At 37.8% G+C, this 23,780-nt stretch overlaps 1 protein-coding gene across 1 annotated transcript in view; it reads left to right on the top strand.

Moving 5' to 3' along the window:
• Window positions 1-23,780, top strand: part of MS4A14 (membrane spanning 4-domains A14) — a 42,399-nt gene that overhangs the window by 5,816 nt on the left and 12,803 nt on the right. The window contains exons 3-4 of the mRNA XM_036325744.1: window positions 296-445; window positions 2,970-3,068. Coding sequence (XP_036181637.1) covers window positions 296-445; window positions 2,970-3,068 — 249 coding nt within the window. The remainder of the gene's footprint in view (window positions 1-295; window positions 446-2,969; window positions 3,069-23,780) is intronic.

Below are 23,780 nucleotides of genomic sequence, written 5' to 3'. Positions count from 1 at the left end.
ATTGTGAAAGGTGTTGCATCTGAATGAAATAAACATTTCCTTAAGTATTAATCATAGTGCATCCTTACTCCACCCTTCTCTTTCTTGGCTTCCTGGCTTATATTAAATCAGATTGTCTTCTGTCTTTGATGAATCAGGATTTAAGTTAATCAAGCCTTTTGAGCAGACTGACCTGATGGAGCAGTTCATCCTGGAGGGGTATCTAGAAAGATAAATGCATTAAGAATTTCTTACAAGGTATTTTTGTTTTGGTTTGATTTTTAAATTATTTACTTATTTTAAAAAACTTTTCCAGGGGCAAAGCGTCATGGCCATGAATGTGATCAGTATTTTGGCTGCGGTGGCTGGGATCACTTTCACCATTATCAGCTTTCAATATCAGCACCATTACTGCAAGATGCCTTCCCTCGAAGGAATATGTGTTATAGGTAGAGTCCTTTACAATGTAAGTGGTTTCATTCTCTACAATGAATCTGTATAATCTTATCTGAGCTATAGTCATGCATCAATTCACTAATTTTTATTTCAATAATTGATGATGTATCTACATTTGAACTGAATGCTGAGAACCATATTGTGATTTAACAGCCACAGTGTTTGGATTTGAAATCCTGGTTTTGTCACTTATAAGCTTGTGACCTTGGCCTAACATTTTGTCTTCTCTGAGCTTCAGTTTTCCTCATGTGGAAAATGAAGACCATAAGAATGCCTACCTCATCGGGTTGTTGAGAGGGTTACTTAAATTATAATACTAGCTGGTACAGTGTAGTCAATAGGTTCTAGCTATTACCATTAAGGTTGACATGGATTGGATTAAAATTTATCTTTTCAGCATTAATAAGGAACAGAATGATCTAAAATGTTTACTCAGTACTAAAACCAAAATGCAGTAGGAGAAGGTGTTTAATTCACTTAGTAAAGCATGTTAATAATTTTAGAAATAATTTTATATAAATGTAGCAATGTTATTCATTAAAGCAGATGAGAGGTATCTTTACTAGGAAATAGAACTGTAGGTATACTTTTACATATTTATCTAAAAGGCATCCAATGGGATTATTTTTATGCATGTCAATAATTCCAAAAGGCATTTCCTTCTACTTCCCCAAGCAAATCCTGGGGTTTTATTTTATTTAAGCCCATCTTAATGGCTTTGATCTTATATTGTTAATGAGATTTGACCCATTTGGGTGGAAGTGAAGTGAAATCATGAGAAACTGTCTCCCCCAATGAAGAAGGAAAGGAAAAAGAGCTATCAGTTATTCAATGTGAGATCTTATTTAATCCTCATAATCACTCATTAAAGTGAGTCTCAGGGTGTTCCCATATGTTCTGAGATAAATTCCAGACTTAAACTTATAAAAGGTTATTAAGGAAAGCAAGGGACAAAACCTGGTCCTAATTAGGCCAACAATATTATTTGGCATTATAATTCATACCCTTTTCCTAGTGAACAGAATGCCACTACTATACATTACTTTAGTATAAACCAGGAAGAAATGTATACTGGAAGGGTTAAGTCCCCATGTAAATGAAACTCTGCTGCCTACTTGCCCACGTGGTCTGGCATTGCAGGATTAATCTCTGTATATAGAACCATGGAGGATTTCTTCCAAGACCTCCCTTGTATAACTTCACTATTCCTTGCTGTAACCCTCACATCATAAACTAAAAATGCCAGAACAGTGGACTATAGACAACTTTTGGACTGACCTCTGTTGCAAAGACCATCTATTGTCTACACTGAAGCCAGTCATCACTTTGAAAGGCAAATCTGAGGACATAAGTCAATGGCTTCTGGTAAACATAGAATTAAGATCCCAATCTTAAAAGGTTTGTAGGACCCTGTAGAACCTATCCTGCCTACTTTCTTGACATTATTTCAGGCCTTTATCTTTCTTACTCTATTCTCTTGCCACTTTCTGAAATTCCTTATTGTGTCAAGTACTCACTGCCCCAGGACCATAAGATCAGCTTTTTCTTGCTTCAAATGTTTCCCAGCCCAGTGCCTCCCCTTTTCCACCTACTCAATGAACTCCTCATTCTTTAATTTCAGTATAAACATCACTTTTTAAAGGAGGTCCTTCCTGATTGCATCTCTACCCTCAGTGCAAACCTGGTCAGATCTCCTGTGATAACTGTGCACAGCTCCCAATACTTTTTCATAGCACATAACACAATTTAGTTAAGTAAATAATTACCTAATTATTTTTTACTGTCTGCTTTCATTACTATGACAAAGTTCCAGAAAAACCAAAACCAGGTATCTCATTCAACAGCTGAAGCCAGTAAATTCACAGTAGGTACTTCACACCTATTGGTTTATCAACAAATGGGTTATATCCAAGCTTTTGAATATGTTGAAGAAAAATCAAGATTCATATAGACTCAGTCACCTTCCAAGGTTAAGTGTAACCTTGGACCCAACTGCACCCTACTGTTTCTGTTTCCAGTGTCTAAGCTTTTTGAAAACCATGGTATTCCATGCTGCTTCTTGAAGCAGAGTGTGCAAAATAGCAATCGTCAGACTATATTCAGATTGAAGATATGTTCTAGTTGATTTACACAAGTAAATAAATAACTGCAAAATTTCACATAAAAATATGTATATCCAGCTTCCCTGGGAAAGAAAAATGGCAAGGCATCATGGAACCCATATTCCCACATGGTAACTATTGCCTGGAACTGAGTAATGTATGAATCCTAGAAATACCTTTACTCTCTACCATCTCCCCTCCTATTTCACTCTTTTAAATGGTTGCCTGGCCTCTATATGCATTGGAGTTAGTTCCCCCTCCTTATTAGGAAGATACAAGATGAAAACTGTTCAATCACTGATGGCTACAGACACGTATAAAATATGGGTTTTGCTTTACCTGGTCATACAGTGTAAGTGGTCCTTGGCTTAGATCTTTAAAATGGAATAGCTTTCATCCCAAATGCATTTACTCACCCTCATTTTTTTGCAGGGAATTTTGTCGGTCTTACTGATCCTCAGCATAGCAGAGCTCAGCATCTCGGTGACTATAGCCTCCTTCAGAAGCAAGTGCTGGACCAAGTCAAATGAGGTGTGTACAATGTTGTTATGAGAATGGTTCCCATTGGAACACTCCATGGTGATGTCTGGTCTATCAGTGTGCAGAGCAATGTTCTCGGATGCTGAACTAAAACTTTCCACTTTAGGAAAAGCTTAAAACTGAAGGCTCACTCCACCCTTTGAGACAACTATGCTTTATTTTCTTGCTCTATCTGCTGTCCCCAGTCATTCCAACATAGCTTCCTACCTGAATACCAAAATATATGAAAGACCAGGACTTACTAGGAACCCATATGACTGTAACATGAGGAACTTATACTTAGGTCATAAGGGTGTGTGAGGTAATTCCCTCATCAGAGATAAAGCAGAATAATTTAACAGTGATACTAATATAATCTATAATAATCATTAGAGCTAATACTTACTGAACACTCTGTCATTGTTATAATCAACATCAACTTACTCAATCTTAACAAAAATATTAGAACACCTTTATTTTACATATAAAAGAACTAAAGCACAAAGTGTCACCTCTCCAGAATCCTATATCATCAGGCTTTGGACTCAAGTAATGTGGTTCCAGAGTGTGCTCCCTCAATCTCAGATCATAATTCCAGGCCCTGTTTTAGGTGGTCCCCACCCCCTCTTTTTTTTACATCAACTTTATAGAAGTATAATTTGAAACCATTAAAATGCACCAGTTTTAAGTATACCATTGAAGGAATTTTGACAAATTGTATATACCTGTTTAGCTAACATCACAATCAAAATGTAGAGTATTTCTGTCACCCAAAAAGTTTTCCTGCAATCTCTTTTGCAGTTAAATAGTCTCAAACTTCCTTCATACACCTGTAATTTTAAATAAGTACTCTTTGTGTCTGGCTTTTTTCACTCAGTAACATGTTATAAGATTCATCTATGCCATAGCATGTATCAATAGTTTGTTCCTTTCTTTAAAGATTTTTATTGATTTTCTTTTTTTTTTTGCGGGGGGGGGGGGGGGAGAGTGAGAGAAACATCGGCTGCATCCTGCACACCCCCTATCAAGAATTGAACCAGCAACCCCTGGTGTACTGGACAATGCCTAACCAATTGAGCCACAGTAGCTAAGGCTAGTTTGATCCTTTTATGTAAGGATATACCACAATCTGTTTACCCATTTACTTTCTTTCTTTCTTTCTTTCTTTCTTTTTTTTTTATTATTAGTTAAGGTATTACAAATGTGTCCTCATCCCCCCCATTAACCCCCAACCTCCCCCCCACACACAAACTCATGCTCCCATCCCCCTGTTGTCCATGTCCATTGGTTTGGCTTATATACATGTATACAAGTCCTTCGGTTGATCTCTTCCCCTTACCCCCGCCCTCCCCTACTTTCCTTCTGGGGATTGATAGCCTGATTGCTGTTTCTCAGTCTTTGGGTCTGTCCCTTTTCATCAGTCTATGTTGTTCTCTATAATCCACAAATGAGTGAGATCATGTGGTATTTATCCTTCTCTGACTGGCTTATTTCACTTAGCATAATGCTCTCCAGTTCCATCCATGCTGTTGCAAAAGGCAAGAGTTCCTTTTTTTTTTTTACCACAGCATAGTATTCCATTGTGTATATGTACCACAGTTTTCTAATCCACTCATCTGCTGATGGGCACTTAGGCTGTTTCCAAATCTTAGCTATGTTGAATTGTGCTGCTATGAACATAGGGGTGCATATATCCTTTCTGATTGGCGTTTCTGGTTTCTTGGGATATATTCCTAGTAGTGGGATCACTGGGTCAAATGGGAGTTCCATTTTTAGTCTTCTGAGGTAGCTCCATACTGTTCTCCACAGTGGCTGCACCAGTCTGCATTCCCACCAGCAGTGCAGAAGGGTTCCTTTTTCTCCACATCCTCTACAACACTTGTTGTTTGTTGATTTGTTGATGATAGCCATTCTGACAGGTGTGAGATGATAACGCATTGTTGTTTTGATTTGCATCTCTTGTATAATTAGTGACTTTGAGTAGGTTTTCATATGTCTTTCGGCCTTCTGTATGTCCTCTTTCGAAAAGTGTCTATCTAGGTCCGTTGCCCATTTTTTTATTGGATTGTTTATCTTCCTTTTGTTAAGTTTCATGAGATCCCTGTAAATGTTGGAAATTAAACCCTTATCGGTGGTATCATTGGCAAATATGTTCTCCCATGTAGTGGGTCTTCTTGTTGTTTTGTTGATGGTTTCCTTTGCTGTGCAAAAGCTTTTTATTTTGATGTAGTCCCATTTGTTTATTTTCTCTTTAGTTTCCATTGCCCTAGGAGCATTATCAGAGAAGAAATTTCTTCGGCATATGTTTGCGATTTCGCTGCCTGTGGATTCCTCTAGTATTTTTATGGTTTCCCGTCTTACGTTTAAGTCTTTTATCCATTTTGAGTTTATTTTTGTGTATGGTGTGAGTTGGTGATCTAGTTTCATCCTTTTGCATGTATCTGTCCAATTTTCCCAACACCATTTATTGAAAAGACTGTCTTGACTCCATTGTATGCTCTTGCATCCTTTGTCGAATATTAATTGGGCATAGTGGTTTGGGTTGATTTCTGGGGTCTCTATTCTATTCCATTGATCTATATGTCTGTTCTTGTGCCAGTACCAAGCTGTTTTAAGAACAGTGGCTTTGTAATACAGTTTGATATCTGGTATTGAGATCCCACCTACTTTGTTCTTTCTCAGGATTGCTGCAGCTATTCGGGGTCTTTTTTTATTCCAGATGAATTTTTGGAACGTTCGTTCTAGATCTGTGAAATATGCTGTTGGTAATTTAATGGGGATTGCATTGAATCTATAAATTGCTTTGGGTAGTATGGACATTTTGATGATGTTGATTCTACCAATCCATGAACACGGTATATTCTTCCATCTGTTGATGTCTTCCTCTATCTCTTTTTTCAGTGTCCTGTAGTTTTCAGCATATAAGTCTTTTACCTCCTTAGTTAAGTTTATTCCTAGGTATTTTAATTTTTTTGGTGCAATGGTAAATGGGATTGCTTCTGTAGTTTCACTTTCTGTAAGTTCACTATTGGTGTAAAGAAATGCCATGGATTTCTTAGCATTAATTTTGTATCCTGCTACATTGCCGAATTCATTTATTAAGTCTAATAATTTTTTGATGGAGTCTTTAGGGTTCTGTATGTACAGTATCATGTCATCTGCAAATAAGGACAATTTTACTTCTTCTTTTCCAATCTGGATGCCTTTTATTTCTTCTTCATGTCTGATCGCAATGGCTAGTACTTCCAGTACTATGTTGAACAGGAGTGGTGAGAGGGGGCATCCCTGTCTTGTTCCTGTTTTTAGGGGGAATGGTTTTAGTTTTTGCCCATTGATTATGATGTTGGCTGTGGGTTTGTCATATATGGCTTTTATTGTGTTGAGGTATGATCCCTCAATTCCTATCTTGCTGAGAGTTTTTATCAAGAAAGGGTGTTGGATTTTGTCAAATGCTTTTTCCGCATCAATTGATAACCCATTTACTTTTTGATAGGCATTTGAGTTACTGTCTTTGTGTGAACATATGTTTTCATGTATCTTGGTGTGTTGTATCTGGGATTTGATTGCTAGGTCATATGGCAAGTGGATGTTTATTAAGAAAATGCCAAACAGTTCTTCAAACTGACTATACCATTTTGCATTCTTATCAACAATATGAAAGGTGCAGCTGCTCCATATAATTAGCAACATTTGAATTTTAAGTTGTATTAATAATATAGTCATTCTAGTGATTATGTAGTGTCCATAGCTTTAATTTTGCATTTTCCTGATGAAAAAAGATGATGAAACTATTTCTATGTGCTTATTGTTCATTTATATATCCTTTTTTTGAGATGTGTCTGTTCAAATTTTTAGTCAACTTTTTTTAAATTTAAATTTTTTTAAAATTTAAATTCTTTACTGTTGAAAGTATTATGTATGTAGCTCCCTCCTTATTGAGCTCCCCCCAGCCACTCCCATCCCCTAAGACATGGCCTCACTCCCCTACTGTCTGTGTCCATTGGTTATGCTTACATGCATGCATACAAGTCCTTTGGTGTTCTCTTACCCATCCCACTCCCCTGACTTCCCTCTGAGGTTGGACAATCTGTTCAATGCTTCTATGTCTCGGGATTTATTTTTGTTAATCAGTTTATGTTGTTCATCATATTCCACACATGAGTGAGATCATGTGATATTTTTCTTTCTCCAACTGGCTTATTTAGCTTAGCATAATGCTCTCAATGTCCATCCATGCTGTTGCAAATGATAAGAGATCTTTCTTTCTTTCTTTTTTTTTTTTTTTTACAGCAACATAGTATTCCATTGTGTAGATGTACCACCATTTTTTAATTCACTCATCTGCTGATGGGCACTTAGGCTGTTTCCAAATCTTAGCTATTGTATATTGTGCTGCTATGAACACAGGGATGCATATATCCTTTCTGATTGGTGTTTCTGATTTCTTGGGATATATTCCTAGGAGTGAGATTGACTACTGAGTCAAATGGGAGTTCCATTTTTAATTTTTTAAGGTAACTCCATACTGTTTTCCACAGTGGCTACACCAGTCTGCATTCCTACCAGCAGTGCACAAGGGTTGCTTTTTCTCCGCGTCCTCGCCAGCACTTGTCATTTGTTGATTTGTTGATGATAGCCATTCTGACAGGTGTGAGATGGTAACCTCATTGTCATTTTGATTTGCGTCTCTCAGATGATTAGTGACTTTGAGCATATTTTTCATATGTCCCTTGGCCTTTTGTATGTCCACTTTTGAAAAGTGTCTATTTAGGCTTCTTTGCCCATTTTTTTATTAGATTGTTTATCTTCCTTTTGTTAAGTTGTGTAAGTTCCCTATAAATTTTGGAGATTAAACCCTTATAGGATATAACATTGGCAAATATGTTCTCCCATGCAGTGGGTTCTCTTGCTGTTTTGTGGATGGCTTCTTTTGCTGTGCAGATGCTTTTATTTTTTATTTTATGTAGTCCCATTTGTTTATTTTCTCCTTTGTTTCCATTGTCTTAGCAGCTATATCGGTAAAGATATTGCTATGACATATGTGGATATTTTGCTGTCTATAGATTCTTCTAAGATTTTCATGGTTTCCTTTCTTATGTTTAAGTCCTTTATTGATTTTGAGTTTATTTTTTTGTATGGTATAAGTTGGTGGTCTAGTTTCCTTTTTTTTTAATTTTTTTTATTTGCATGTATCTGTCCAATTTTCCCAACACCATTTACTGAAGAGACTGTCTTGACTTCATTGAATGTTCTTGCCTCCTTTGTCAAATATTAATTGAGCATAATGGCTTGGGTCGATTTCTGGATTCACTGTTCTATTCCATTGGTCTATATGTCTGTTCTTGTGCCAGTACCAGACAGTTTTGAGAACAGTGGCTTTGTAATACAGATTGATATCTGGTATTGAGATCCCATCTACTTTGTTCTTCTTTCTCCGATCACTGCAGCTATTCGGGGTCTTTATTTATTCCAGATGAATTTTTAGCGAGTTCGTTCTCATTCTGTGAAATATGTCATTGGTATTTTTATGGAAATGCGTTGAATTTATAGATTGCTTTGGGTAGTATGGACATTTTAATGATGTTGATTCTACCAATCCATGAACATGGTATATTCTTCTATTTGTTTATGTCTTTCTCTATCTCTTTTTTTCCCTATGTCCTGTAGTTTTTTGAGCACAGTTTTTTACCTCCTTAGTTAACTTGGTTTCTAGGTATCTTAGTTTTTGTTGTTGTTGCAATGGTAACTGGGATTTTTATTTTTTGTTTCTCTTTCTGTGAGTTCATTATTGATATATAAAAAGGCCATAGATTTCTGGGTGTTAATTTTGTATCCTGCTACATTGCCGAATTCATTTATTAAGTCTAGTAATTTTTTGATGGAGTCTTTAGAGTTTTCTATGTACAGTATCATGTCATTAGCGAATAATGACTGTTTTACTTCTTCTTTTCCAATTTGGATACCTTTTTATTTTTTCTTCTTCTCTGATCACTATGGCTAGCACTTTAAATGCTATGCTGAACATGAGTGGTGAAAGTGGGCATCCCTGTCTTATTCCTGTTCTAGGGGAAATGAGTTTTTGCCCATTGAGTATGATGTTGGCTTATATTAGTTTGTCATATAAGGCTTTTTTTTTTTTTGGTTTTCTTTTTTTTTATTTTTTATTTATTGCTTAAAGTATTACAAAGGGTATTACATATGTGTCCATTTTATCCCCCCGCCCTAGACAGTCCCCTAGCCTCCCCTATCCCCCAATGTCTTATGTCCACTGGTTATGCTTATATGCATGCATACAAGTCCTTTAGTTGATCTCTTACCCCCCCTACCTCCTGCCCCCCAACCCTCCCCGGCCTTCCTGCTGCAGTTTGACAATCTGTTTCAGGCAGCTCTGCCTCTGTATCTATTATTGTTCAAAAGTTTTATAATGGTCTCTATTATCCATGAATGAGTGAGATCATGTGGTATTTTTCCTTCATTGACTGGCTTATTTCACTTAGCATAATGCTCTCCAGTTCCATCCATGACGTTGCAAATGGTAAGAGTTCCTTCCTTTTTAGAGCAGCATAGTATTCCATCGTGTAGATGTACCACAGTTTTCTAATCCATTCATCTACTGATGGGCACTTAGGCTGTTTCCAGATCTTAGCTATGGTGAATTGTGCTGCTATGAACATAGGGGTGCATATATCCTTTCTGACTGGTGTTTCTGGTTTCTTGGGATATATTCCTAGAAGTGGGATCACAGGGTCAAATGGGAGTTCCATTTTCAGTTTTTTAAGGAAACTCCATACTGTCTTCCATAGTGGCTGCACCAGTCTGCATTCCCACCAGCAGTGCACAAGTGTTCCTTTTTCTCCACATCCACTCCAGCACTTGTCGTTTGTTGATTTGTTGATGATAGCCATTCTGACAGGTGTGAGATGGTACCTCATTGTTGTTTTGATTTGCATCTCTCGGATGATTAGTGACTTTGAGCATGTTTTCATATGTCTCTTGGCTTTCTGAATGTCCTCTTTTGAAAGGTGTCTATTTAGGTCATTTGCCCATTTTTTGATTGGATTGTTTATCTTCCTTTTGTTAAGTTGTATGAGTTCCCTATAAATTTTGGAGATTAGGCCCTTATCAGATAGGACATTGGCAAATATGTTTTCCCACACAGTGGGTTTTCTCGTTGTTTTGTTGATGGTTTCTTTTGCTGTGCAGAAGCTTTTTATTTTGATGTAGTCCCATTTGTTCATTTTCTCTTTAGTTTCAAGTGCCCTAGGAGCTGTATCAGTGAAGAAATTGCTTCGGCATATGTCTGAGATTTTGTTGCCTTTGGATTCTTCTAGAATTGTTATGGTTTCCTGTCGTACATTTAAGTCCTTTATCCATTTTGAGTTTATTTTTGTGTATGGTGTAAGTTGGTGGTCTAGTTTCATTTTCTTGCATATATCTGTCCAATTTTCCCAACACCATTTATTGAAGAGACTATCTTGGCTCCATTGTATGTTCTTGCCTCCTTTGTCAAATATTACTTGAGCATATAGGTTCGGGCCGATTTCTGGGCTCTCTATTCTATTCCATTGATCTATATTAAGGCTTTTATTAATGTGAGTTATGGTCCCTATATTCTCACTTTGCTGAGAGTTTTTATCAGGAAAGAATGTTGGATTTTGTCAAATGCTTTTTATGCATCAACTGATATGATTATCTAATTAAAAAAATTTTTTTATTGATTAAGGTATTACAAATGTGTCTTTATCCCCCCATTGTCCCCTCATCCCCCCAGTCTTGCCCCCACCCTCACCTCCTGTTGTCTGTGTCCATTCGTTATGCTTATATGCATGCATACAAGTCCTTTGGTTGATCTCTCCCCCTTAGTCCCACCCTCCCCTACCTTCCCTCTGAGGTTTGAGCATCTGATCGATGCTTCTCTGTCTCTAGATCTGTTTTTGTTCATCGGTTTATGTTGTTCAGTATAGTCCACAAATGAGTGAGATCATGTGATATTTATCTTTCTCTGACTGACTTATTTCACTTAGCATAATACTCTCCAGCTCCATCCATGCTCTTGCAAATGGTAGGAGTTCCTTCCTTTTTAATGCGGCATAGTATTCCATTGCATAGATGTGCCAACGTTTTTTAATCCACTCCTCTGCTGATGGGCCGTTAGGCTGATTCCAAATCTTAGCTATGGTAAATTGTGCTGCTATGAACATAGGGGTGCATATATCCTTTCTGATTGTTGTTTTTGGTTTCTTGGGATATATTCCTAGAAGTGGGATCACTGGGTCAAATGGAAGTTCCATTTTTAGTTTTTTGAAGAAATTCCATACTGTTCTCCACAATGGCTGCACCAGTCTGCATTCCCACCAGCAGTGCACCAGTGTTCCTTTTGCTCCACATCCTCGCCCACATTGTCATTTGTTGATTTGTTGATGATAGCCATTCTGACAGGTGAGAGATGGTACCTCATTGTCATTTTGATTTGCATCTTTCAGATGATTAGTCACTTTGAGCATGTTTTCATTTGTCACTTGGCCTTATGTCTTCTTTTGAAAAGTATCTATTTAGATCAGTTGCCCATTTTTTGATTGGGTTGTTTGTCTTCTTTTTGTTAAGTTGCATGAGTTCCCTTTAAATGTTGAAGATTAAACTCTTATAGGAGATATCATTGGCAAATATGTTCTCCCGTGCAGTGGGTTCTCTTGTTGTTTTGTTGATGGTTTCTTTTGCAGTGCAGAAGCTTTTAATTTATTTTTATTTTTTTTATAATTGATGCTTCTTTTTCTTTTTTTAGTTTATTTTATTTATTGCTTAAAATATTACAAACAGTAGTACATTTGTCTCCTTTTGTTTCCCTTGACCTTCCCCCAGCCTCCCTTACCCCCCAGTGTCTTGTGTCCATTGGTTATGCTTATATGCATGCATACAAGTCCTTTGGTTGATTTCTTACTCCCCACCAACTCACCCCTTCCTGCTGTAGTTTGACAGTCTGTTTAATGCCTCTGTATTTATTTTTGTTCATCAGTTTATAATACTCTTTATTATCCATAAATGAGTGAGATCATGTGGTATTTTTCTTTCACTGACTGGCTTATTTCACTTAGCATAATGCTCTCTAGTTCTATCCATGCTGTTGCAAATGGTAAGAATTCCTTCTTTTTTTACAGCAGCATAGTATTCCATTGTGTACCACAGTTTTCTAATCCATTCATCCATTGATGGGCACTTAGGCTGTTTCCAAATCTTAGCTATGGTAAATTGTGCTGTTATGAACATAAGGATGTATATACTCTTTCTGATTGGTGTTTCTGGTTTCTTGGGATATATTCCTAGCAGCGGGATCAATGGGTCAAATGGGAGTTCCATTTTCAGTTTTTTAAGGAAACTCCATACTGTCTTCCATAGTGGCTGCACCAGTCTGCATTCCCACCAGCAGTGCACAAGTGTTCCTTTTGCTCTGCATCCTCTCCAGCACTTGTCGTTTTTTGATTTGTTGATGATAGCCATTCTGACAGGTGTGAGATGGTACCTCATTGTTGTTTTGATTTGCATTTCTCAGATGATTAGTGACTTTGAGCATGTTTTCATATGTCTCTTGACTTTCTGAATGTCCTCTTATGAAAAGTGTCTATTTAGGTCCTTTGCCCAATTTTTGATTGGATTGTTTATCTTCTTTTTGTTAAGTTGTATGAGTTCCCTATAAATGTTGGAGATTAAACCCTTATCAGTGATAACATTGGCAAATATGTTCTCCCATGCAGTGGGCTTTTTTATTGTTTTGTTGATGGTTTCTTTTGCTGTGCAGAAGCTTTTTATTTTGATGTAGTCCCATTTGTTTATTTTCTCTTTAGTTTCCAATGCCCTAGGAGATGTATTGGTGAAGAAATTGCTTCGGCATAAGTCTGAGATTTTGTTGCCTTTGGATTCCTCTAGTATTTTTATGGTTTCCCGTCATACATTTAAGTCCTTTATCCATTTTAAGTTTATTTTTGTGTATGGTGGAAGTTGGTGGTCTAGTTTCATGTTTTTGCATGTATCTGTCCATTTTTCCCAGCACCATTTATGGAAGAGACTGTCTTGACTCCATTGTATGTTCTTGCCTCCTTTTTCAAATATTAATTGAGCATATTAGTTTGGGTCGATTTCTGGGTTCTCTATTCTATTCCATTGGTCTATATGTCTGTTCTTGTGCCAGTACCACGCAGTTTTGAGAACAGTGGCTTTGTAGTACAGATTGATATCTGGTATTGAGATCCCACCTACTTTGTTCTTCTTTCTCCGGATCACTGCAGCTATTCGGGGTCTTTTTTTATTCCAGATGATTTTTTGGAGAGTTTGTTCTCGTTCTGTGAAATATGTCATTGGTATTTTTATGGAAATGCGTTGAATTTATAGATTGCTTTGGGTAGTATGGACATTTTAATGATGTTGATTCTACCAATCCATGAACATGGTATATCCTTCCATCTGTTTATGTCTTCCTCTATCTCTTTTTCCAACGTCTTGTAGTTTTCTGAGTACAGGTCTTTTACGTCCTTAGTTAAGTTTATTTCTAGGTATCTTAATTTTTTTTGTGCAATAGTAAATGGGATTGTTTTTGTGATTTCTCTTTCTGTAAATTCACTATTGGTGTATAAAATACCATAGATTTCTTGGCATTAATTTTGTATCCTGCCACATTGCCAAATTCGTTTATTAAATGGAATAATTTTTTGATGGAGTCTTTAGGGTTTTCTATGTATAGTATCATGTCATTTGTGAATAATGACAATTTTACTTCTTCTTTTCCAATTTGGATGCCTTTTATTTCTTCTTGTTGTTTGATTGCTATTGCTAGTACTTCTAGTACTAAGTCAAACAGGAATGGTGAGAGTGGTCATCCCTATCTTGTTCCTGTTCTTAGGGTAAATGGTTTTAGTTTTTGCCCATTGTGTATGACGTTGGCTTTAGGTTTGTCATATAAGGCTTTTATGTTGAGGTATGATCCTTCAATTCCCACTTTGCTGAGCATTTTTTATCAGAAAAGGGTGCTGGACTTTGTCAAATGCCTTTTCTGCATCAATCCATAGATTATGTGATTTTTGTCTCTCAATATGTTTATGTGATGTATCACGTTTATTGATTTGCAGATATTGTACCAGTCTTGCATCCCTGGAATAAATCCCACTTGATCATGGTGTATAATTTTTCTAATGTAATGCTGGATCCAGTTTGCTAGAATTTTGTTGAGGCTTTTAGCATCTATGTTCATCAGGTATATTGACCTGTAATTCTCTTTCTTAGTGGTGTCTTTATCTGGTTTTTGGATTAGTGTAATCCTGGCTTCATAAAAAGAACTTGGAAGTGTGCCTACCTATTGAATTTTTTGGAAAAGTCTGGGAAGGATTGGTTTTAGTTCTTCTTTGAATGTTTGGTAAAACTCCCCTGTGAAGCCATCTGGTCCAGGGCTTTTGTTTTCTGGAAGCACTTTGATTACTGTTTCAATTTCATCAGTAGTTATCTGCCTATTCAGGTTTTTTTATTCTTCCTGATTGAGTTTTGGAAGCTTGTATATTTCTAGGAATGTGTCCATTTCATCCAGGTTGTCCAGTTTTTTGGAGTAGAGTTGTTCATAGTATTTTTTTTTTTTTATAATCCTATGTATATCAGTAGGGTCAGTTGTTACTTCACCTCTTTCATTTCTGATTTAGTTTATTTGGGTCCTCTCTCTTTGTTTCTTGATGAGCCTCGCAATAGGTTCATCAATCTTGTTTATCCTTTCAAAGAACCAGCTCTTGGTTTCATTGATCTTTTGTATTGTTTTTTTGGTCTCTATGTCATTTATTTATGCTCTGGTCTTTATTATTTCCTTCCTTCTGGATACTGTGGCCTTTTGTTGCTCTCTTTCTAATTCTCTAAGTTGCAAGGTGAGATAATTTATTAGCAGTTTTTCTTTTTTCTTTTTTCTTTTTTTTTTTTGAGGTGGGCCTGTAGAGCTATGACCTTCCCTTTCAGGACTGCTTTCATTGTGTCCCATAGATTTTGGATTGTTGTGTTTTCATTGTCATTTGTTTCCAGGATGCTTTTTATTTCTTCTTTGATCTCTTTGGTAATCTAATCATTGTTTACTATCATGCTATTTAGCCTCCAAGTGTTTGACTTTTTTTCATTAATTTTATTGTAGTTGATTTCTAGTTTTATGCCATTGTGATATGAGAAGATGCTTGTTATAATTTCTGTCCTCTTGAATTTGAAGAGACTTTGCCTGTGTCCGAATATGTGGTCTATCTTTGAAAATGTCTCATGTGCACATGTATATACTGTAGCTTTGGGGTGAAGTATTCTGAATATGTCAATTAAGTCCATCTGATCTAGTGAGTCATTTAGGATTGTTGTTTCTTTGCTGATTTTTTGTTTAGAGGATTTATCCAGTGGTGTCAGTGGGGTATTAAAGTTCCCTACTATGACTGTATTGCTATCGATCTCTCCCTTTTATGTATTTGGGTGCTTCTGCATTGGGTGCATATATGTTTACCAGAGTTATATCTTCTTTTTTTTTTTTAATATATTTTATTGAGTTTTTACAGAGAGGAAAGGAGAGAGATAGAGAGTTAGAAACATTGATGAGAGAGAAACATCGACCAGCTGCCTCCTGCACACTCCCCACTGGGGATGTGCCCGCAACCCAGGTACATGCCCTTGACCAGAATCGAACCTGGGACCTTTCAGTCCGCAGGCCGATCCTCTATCCACTGAGCCAAACCGGTTTCGGCCAGAGTTATATCTTCTTGTTGAATTGCTCCCTTTAGTATTATGTAGTAACCTTCCTTATCGCTTGTTATGGCCTTTACTTTGAGGTCTATTTTGTCAGATATAGGTATCACAACCCCAGTTTTTTTCTTATTTCCATTTGCCTGAAAAATTTTTTTCCATCCCTTTACTCTTAGTGTGTGAATCCTTTGTTCTGAGATGGGTCTCTTGCAGACAGAAATATATGGGTCATGTTTTTTTTATCCATTCAGCCACCTTATGTCTTTTGATTGGTGCATTTAATCCATTTACATTAAATGTTATTATTGATAAGTACTTGTTTGTTGTCATTTTTATTCTTTTTTAAAATACATCTTTATTGTTCAGATTATTACAGATTTTCCTCTTTTTCCCCCCATAGCTCCCCTCACCTGGTTCCCACCCCACTGCATGCCCTTACTCCCTGCCACTGTCCTCATCCATAGGTGTAAGATTTTTGTCCAAACTCTTCCTGCACCTTTCAGACCCTCTTCCCCCTGAGAACTGTCAGTCCACTCCCTTTCTATGCCCCAGCTTCTATTATATTCACCAGTTTATTCTGTACATCAGATTTTTTAATTGACTTAATTTTTAGATTCATTTGTTGATATGTATTTGTTGTCCTTTTGTTGTTCATAATTTTTATCTTTACCTTTTTTCTTCTTCCTCTTCTTAAAGAATACCCTTCAGCATTTCATATAATACTGGTTTTGTGGTGATGAACTCCTTTAGCTTTTTCTTGTCTGTGAAGCTCTTTATATGACCTTTAATTCTACATGATAGCTTTGCTGGGTAGAGTAATCTTGTTTGTAGGTTCTTGCTATTCATCACTTTGAATATTTCTTGCCACTCCCTTTTGGCCTGCATGGTTTCTGTTGAGAAATCAGCTGATAGTCATATGGGTACTCCCTTGTAGGTAACTAACTGTTTTTCTCTTGCTGCTTTTAAGATTCTCTCTTTGTCTTTTGCTCTTGGCATTTTAATGATGATGTGTCTTGGTGTGGTCCTCTTTGGATTCCTCTTATTTAGGGTTCTCTTTGCTTCCTGGACTTGTAAGTCTATTTCTTTCATCAGGTAGGGGAGGTTTTCTGTCATTATTTCTTCTAATAGGCTTTCAATATCTTGCTCTCTCTCTTCTTCTGGCACCCCCATAATTCGGATGTTGGTATGTTTGTAGTTGTCCCAGAGGCTCCTTACACTATCTTCATATTTTTGGATTCTTTTTTCTTTTTGTTTTTCCGGTTGGGTGTTTTTTGCTTCTTTGTATTTCAAATCTTTGACTTGATTCCTGGGATCCTCTAGGCTTCTGTTGGATCTCTGTATATTATTCTTTATTTCAGTCAGTGTATGCTTAATTTCTGACTAGTCCTTTTCCAATTTTTTGGCATTCTCATTAAGATCCTTGAAGGTCTCACTAAGTTCCTCGGAGGTTTGTAGAAGATTCTTGAGTAACCTTATAACTGTGGCTTTGAACTCTAAATCCATTAATTTACTTTCCTCCATTTCTTTCATTTGTGACATGTTTCTTTGTCTCTGCATTGTGGCTGCTTCCCTGTGTTGATAGAGTGGCTTTGTGTGGTAGGTGTCCTATTGGGCCCAGTGGCTCAGCCTCCCCAATCAGGTGGACACTCTTGGTGCACCCCTTTGTGGGCTGGGTGTACAGTCTTGTAGTTAAGCCTTGATCGCTGTTGGTATCCGTGTGAGGAAATGACCTCCAGGCCAATTGACTGCAAGGACCCGCTGTGTCTATAGTGGAAGAACTGCTGTGCTGGAGACACCCTTATGGGGCAGGACTTGCTTCGATGGGGCTTTGGTGATCATTGAGTCTGCCTCTTGAGTGTGTCACTTATGGATGTGAGGAGTTGAAATCTGGTATCTGACCACTGGGTGCACTGGCTCCTGGATTTCCAAGGGGGTGAAAATTCAACCACTGTGTGAGTCCGCCCAGCAGAAGCTACTGCGAGATCTGCAGATTTCTCCTATTTGTTTGGGGTTTGGAAATTTTAGAGCTCTCTGACCCAGCTGCAGTTTGTTAGGTTAGGCTGCAAAAGGGCAGGTGATTCATTTGCACCACTGTGCATAGCTTGGGTGGGGTTGTAAATTGGGTGGGGCGGGGTCTCAGAGAATCACCAGGGTGGAGCAAATAGGGATGGCTGTCGTCAGCTGTCTCCGCTCGTCTCCGTGCATCTCTGAGTGTCTCTGCAACCCCGAGTCCCTGAGTCCCATGCCCCCACAGTAACAATGATCCCTGTGAGCAGTTTTGCAAGAAAGCCACCCTCACTTTCCGACCCGATGCCAGACAGTCCAGTTTCTCCCCGTAGGAGTCTAGGTCCCTAGAGTCTCGCCAAAAATGAATCAGTACAGTTGGGAGCTTCTATCTCCTGATTGAAAAAAACCATGCACCCAGGTGTAGCCCGGTTCTCGTGCCTCCATCCCTCTGCTCTTGGCACCTCCGCACCTCCTACCCAGCCTCAATGTGCTTTTTTCTTTCCTTCTCGTTGTAGAACTTCCACTCAGCCAGCTTTCCTGTGGTTCTGGATGATCGCCGTTTTGTCTTTTAGTTTTAGTTTTAATGTGGTTGTGGGGGGCGGCACGTATAGGTATATACCTTATACTGCCATCTTGGTTGTCCCACTTTTATTCTTAATGTTTGTGTTTCTTCTTGCCTTTCTGTTTCTACTTTTTACAGCAGACCCTTTAGCATTTTTGCATTGCTGGCTTGGTAATAAACTCTCTTAGCCCTTTTTTGTCTGTGAAGCTCCTGATTCCACCTTCAATTTTGAATGATAGACTTGCAGGGTATAGTATTCTTGAATTCAGTCCCTTGCTTTGCATCACTTTGTATATTTCATTCCATTCCCTTCTGGCCTGGCGTGTTTCTGTTGAAAAATCAGCTGATAGTCTAATAGGAGCTCCCTTGTAAGTAACTTTCTGTCTCTCTCTGACAGCCTTTAAGATTCTTACTTTGTCATTGGAGCTTGCCAATTTAATTATGATGTGTCTTGGTGTCAGTCTTTTGGGGTTCATCTTGTTTGGGACTCTATGTGCTTCTTGGACTTGTGTAGTTTTTTTTTTGCCAGTATCAGGGAAGTTTTCTGTCATTATTTCTTCAAATAGGTTATCTATTCCTTGCTTTTCCTCCTCTCCTTCTGGTATCCTTATTAAGTGAATATTGTTTTGTTTTGCATTGTCCCAAAGCTCCTTTAGGCTCTCCTCTTGCTTTTTAAGTTTTTTTTCCAGTTGCTCCTGTGTTTGTGTGTTTTTTCCTACCTTGTCTTCTAATTCGCTGATGTGGTCCTCAGCCTCTTCTAGTCTGCTGTTTAAGCCTTCCATTGTGTTCTTTTTTTAAATTTATTTATTGCTTAAAGTATTACAAAGGGTATTACATATGTGTCCATTTTATCCCCCCGCCCTAGACAGTCCCCTAGCCTCCCCTATCCCCCAATGTCTTATGTCCACTGGTTATGCTTATATGCATGCATACAAATCCTTTAGTTGATCTCTTACCCCCTTACCTCCTGCCCCCAACCCTCCCCGGCCTTCCCACTGCAGTTTGACAATCTGTTTGAGGCAGCTCTACCTCTGTATCTATTATTGTTCAAAAGTTTTTATAATGGTCTCTATTATCCATGAATGAGTGAGATCATGTGGTATTTTTCCTTCATTGACTGGCTTATTTCACTTAGCATAATGCTCTCCAGTTCCATCCATGACGTTGCAAATGGTAAGAGTTCCTTCCCTTTTAGAGCAGCATAGTAATCCATCGTGTAGATGTACCACAGTTTTCTAATCCATTCATCTACTGATGGGAACTTAGGCTGTTTCCAGATCTTAGCTATGGTGAATTGTGCTGCTATGAACATAGGGGTGCATATATCCTTTCTGATTGGTGTTTCTGGTTTCTTGGGATATATTCCTAGAAGTGGGATCACAGGGTCAAATGGGAGTTCCATTTTCAGTTTTTTAAGGAAACTCCGTACTGTCTTCCATAGTGGCTGCACCAGTCTGCATTCCCACCAGCAGTGCACAAGTGTTCCTTTTTCTCCACATCCACTCCAGCACTTGTCGTTTGTTGATTTGTTGATGATAGCCAGTCTGACAGGTGTGAGATGGTACCTCATTGTTGTTTTGATTTGCATCTCTCGGATGATTAGTGACTTTGAGCATGTTTTCATATGTCTCTTGGCTTTCTGAATGTCCTCTTTTGAAAGGTGTCTATTTAGGCCCTTTGCCCATTTTTTGATTGGGTTGTTTATCTTCCTTTTGTTAAGTTGTATGAGTTCCCTATAAATTTTGGAGATTAGGCCCTTATCAGATATGACATTGGCAAATATGTTTTCCCACACAGTGGGTTTTCTCGTTGTTTTGTTGATGGTTTCTTTTGCTGTGCAGAAGCTTTTTATTTTGATGTAGTCCCATTTGTTCATTTTCTCTTTAGTTTCAAGTGCCCTAGGAGCTGTATCAGTGAAGACATTGCTTCGGCATATGTCTGAGATTTTGTTGCCTTTGGATTCTTCTAGAATTGTTATGTTATGGTTTCCTGTCGTACATTTAAGTCCTTTATCCATTTTGAGTTTATTTTTGTGTATGGTGTAAGTTGGTGGTCTAGTTTCATTTTCTTGCATATATCTGTCCAATTTTCCCAACACCATTTATTGAAGAGACTATCTTGGCTCCATTGTATGTTCTTGCCTCCTTTGTCAAATATTAATTGAGCATATTGGTTCGGGCCGATTTCTGGGCTCTCTATTCTATTCCATTGATCTATATGCCTATTCTTGTGCCAGTACCAGGCAGTTTTGAGAACAGTGGCTTTGTAATACAACTTGATATGGGGTATTGAGATCCCACCTACTTTGGTCTTTTTCAGGATTGCTGCAGCTATTCGGGGTCTTTTTTTATTCCAGATGAATTTTTGGAGAGTTCGTTCTAGATCTCTGAAGTATGCCGTTGGTATTTTAATGGGAAGTGCATTGAATTTATAGATTGCTTTGGGTAGTATGGACATTTTAATGATGTTGATTCTACCAATCCATGAACAAGGTATGTTCTTCCATCTGTTTATGTCTTCCTCTATATCTTTTTTCAACGCCCTGTAGTTTTCTGAGTAGAGGTCTTTTACCTCTTTAGTTAAGTTTATTCCTAGGTAGCTTAATTTTTTTGGTGCGATGGTAAACGGGATTGTTTTTATAATCTCTCTTTCTGAAAGTTCACTATTGGTGTATAGAAATGCCTCAGATTTCTTGGGGTTAATTTTGTATCCTGCTACATTGCCAAATTCATGTATTAAGTCTAGTAGCTTTTTGATGGAGTCTCTAGGGTTTTGTATGTATAATATCATGTCGTCTGCAAATAAGGACAGTTTTACTTCCTCTTTTCCAATTTGGATGCCTTTTATTTCTTCTTCTTGCCGAATTGCAATGGCTAACACTTCCAGTACTATGTTGAACAGGAGTGGTGAGAGGGGGCATCCCTGTCTTGTGCCTGTTCTTAGGGGAAATGGTGTTAGTTTTTGTCCATTGAGTATGATGTTGGCTGTGGGCCTGTCATATATGGTTTTTATTATGTTGAGGTATGATCCTTCTACTCCCACCTTGCTGAGAGCTTTTATCAAAAATGGGTGTTGAATTTTGTCAAATGCTTTTTCTGCATCAATTGATATGACCATGTGGTTTTTTTCTTTCAATTTGTTTATGTGATGTATCACGTTTATTGATTTGCGGATATTGTACCATCCTTGCATCCCTGGGATAAATCCTACTTGGTCATGGTGTATGATCTTCCTGATGTACTGCTGGATCCGATTTGCTAAGATTTTGTTGAGGATTTTGGCATCTATGTTCATGAGGGATATTGGCCTGTAATTCTCTTTCATTGTGTTGTCTTTACCTGGTTTTGGTATCAGGGTGATGCTGGCTTCATAGAATGAGCTTGGAAGTGTTCCTTCCTCTTGAATTTTTTGTAGTAGTCTGAGGAGGATAGGTTTTAGTTCTTCCCTGAATGTTTGGTAAAACTCCCCTGTGAAGCCATCTGGTCCTGGGCTTTTGTTTGATGGAAGCTTTTTGATGACTGCTTCAATTTCTTCCATAGTTATTGGCCTGTTGAGATTTTTAGATTCTTCCTGATTGAGTTTTGGAATGTTGTATTTTTCTAGGAATTTGTCCATTTCCTCCAGGTTGTCTAGTTTGTTGGAGTAGAGCTGTCCATAGTATTTTTTAACAATCATTTGTATTTCTGTGGGGTCTGTTGTTATTTCGCCTCTACCGTTTCTGATTTTGTTTATTTGGGTCCTCTCTCTTTGCTTCTTGGTGAGTCTGGCTAGAGGTTTGTCAATCTTGTTTATCCTTTCAAAGAACCAGCTCTTGGTTTCATTGATTTTCTGTATTGTTTTTTAGGTCTCTATGTCATTTATTTCTGCTCTAATCTTTATTATCTCCTTCCTTCTGCTCACTCTGGGGTTTTCTTGTTGCTCTCTTTCTAATTCTTTGAGTTGTAGAGTTAGATGATTTACTACCATTTTTTCTTGTTTTTTGAGATAGGCCTGTAGAGCTATAAACTTCCCTCTCAGGACTGCTTTCATTGTGTCCCATAGGTTTTGGATTGTTGTGTTTTCATTGTCATTAGTTTCCAGGATGTTTCGAATTTCTTCTTTGATTTCATTGGTAACCCAATCAATATTTAATAGCATGCTATTCAGCTTCCAGGTGTTTGAGTATTTTGGGTTGTTTTTATTGTAGTTTATTTCTAATATTATGCCATCGTGGTCTGCAAAGACGCTTTTTATGATTTCAATCTTCTTGAATTTGGGGATACTTTGCTTGTGACCCAATATATGGTCGATTTTTGAATATGTCTTATGAGCATTTGAGTAGAATGTATATTCCCTGGCTTTGGGGTGAAGTGTTCTGAAGATGTCTATTAAGTCCATCTGATCTAGTGAGTCATTTAGGATTGCTGTATCTTTGCTGATTGTTTGTCTAGAGGGCTTATCCAGTGTTGTCAGAGGTGTATTAAAGTCCCCTACTATGATTGTATTGTTGTCGATCTTTCCTTTGATATCTTCCAGGAGTTTTTTTATGAATTTGGGTGCTCCTGCATTGGGTGCATATATGTTTATCAGGGTTATATCTTCTTGTTGTATTGATCCCTTTAGTATTATGAAGTGGCCTTCCTTATCTCTTGTTATGGCCTTCACTTTGAGGTCTATTTTGTCTGATATAAGTATTGCTACCCCAGCTTTCTTTTCCTTTCCATTTGCCTGAAAGATATTTTTCCATCCTTGCACTTTCAGTCTGTGTGAGTCCCTTCTAATGAGGTGGGTTTCTTGTAGACAGCAGATGTATGGGTCATGTTTTTTTTATCCATTCAGCCACTCAATGTCTTTTGGTTGGAGCATTTAGTCCGTTTACGTTTAAAGTTATTATTTAATGGTACTTGTTTGTAGCCATTTCTTTTTTTGTGTGGCTGTTTTCTTTCTGAGCTTTTTATTTCTTATTTTTATACCAGTCCCTTTAGCATTCCTTGCATTGCTGGCTTGGTGGTGATAAACTCCCTTAGCCTTTTTTTGTCTGTGAAGCTTCTTATTTCTCCTTCAAGTTTGAATGATAGCCTTGCTGGATAGAGTATTCTTGGATTCAGTCCTTTGCTTTGCATCACTTTGTAAATTTCTGTCCATTCTTTTCTGGCCTGATGTGTTTCTGTTGAGAAATCATTTGACAATCTAATGGGAGATCCCTTGTATGTAACTTTCCGTCTCTCTCTTGCAGCCTGTAAGATTCTCTCTTTGTCCTGAACATTTGCCATGGTAATGATGATGTGTCTTGGTGTGGGTCTTTTCGGGTTCACCTTGTTTGGGACTCTCTGGGCTTGTGTGACTTTTTTCTTCCCCACCTCAGGGAAGTTTTCTGATATTATTTCTTCGAATAGGTTTTCTAATCCTTGTTCATCCTTCTGTTGTTCTGGTACCCC

Source organism: Myotis myotis, unplaced genomic scaffold (assembly GCF_014108235.1).
Source record: "Myotis myotis isolate mMyoMyo1 unplaced genomic scaffold, mMyoMyo1.p scaffold_m19_p_10, whole genome shotgun sequence".
In the NCBI taxonomy this organism is placed as follows: Eukaryota; Metazoa; Chordata; class Mammalia; order Chiroptera; family Vespertilionidae; genus Myotis; species Myotis myotis.
The sequence above is the reverse complement of the archived record's forward strand: the minus strand, read 5'-3'. Positions and strand labels throughout refer to the sequence as shown.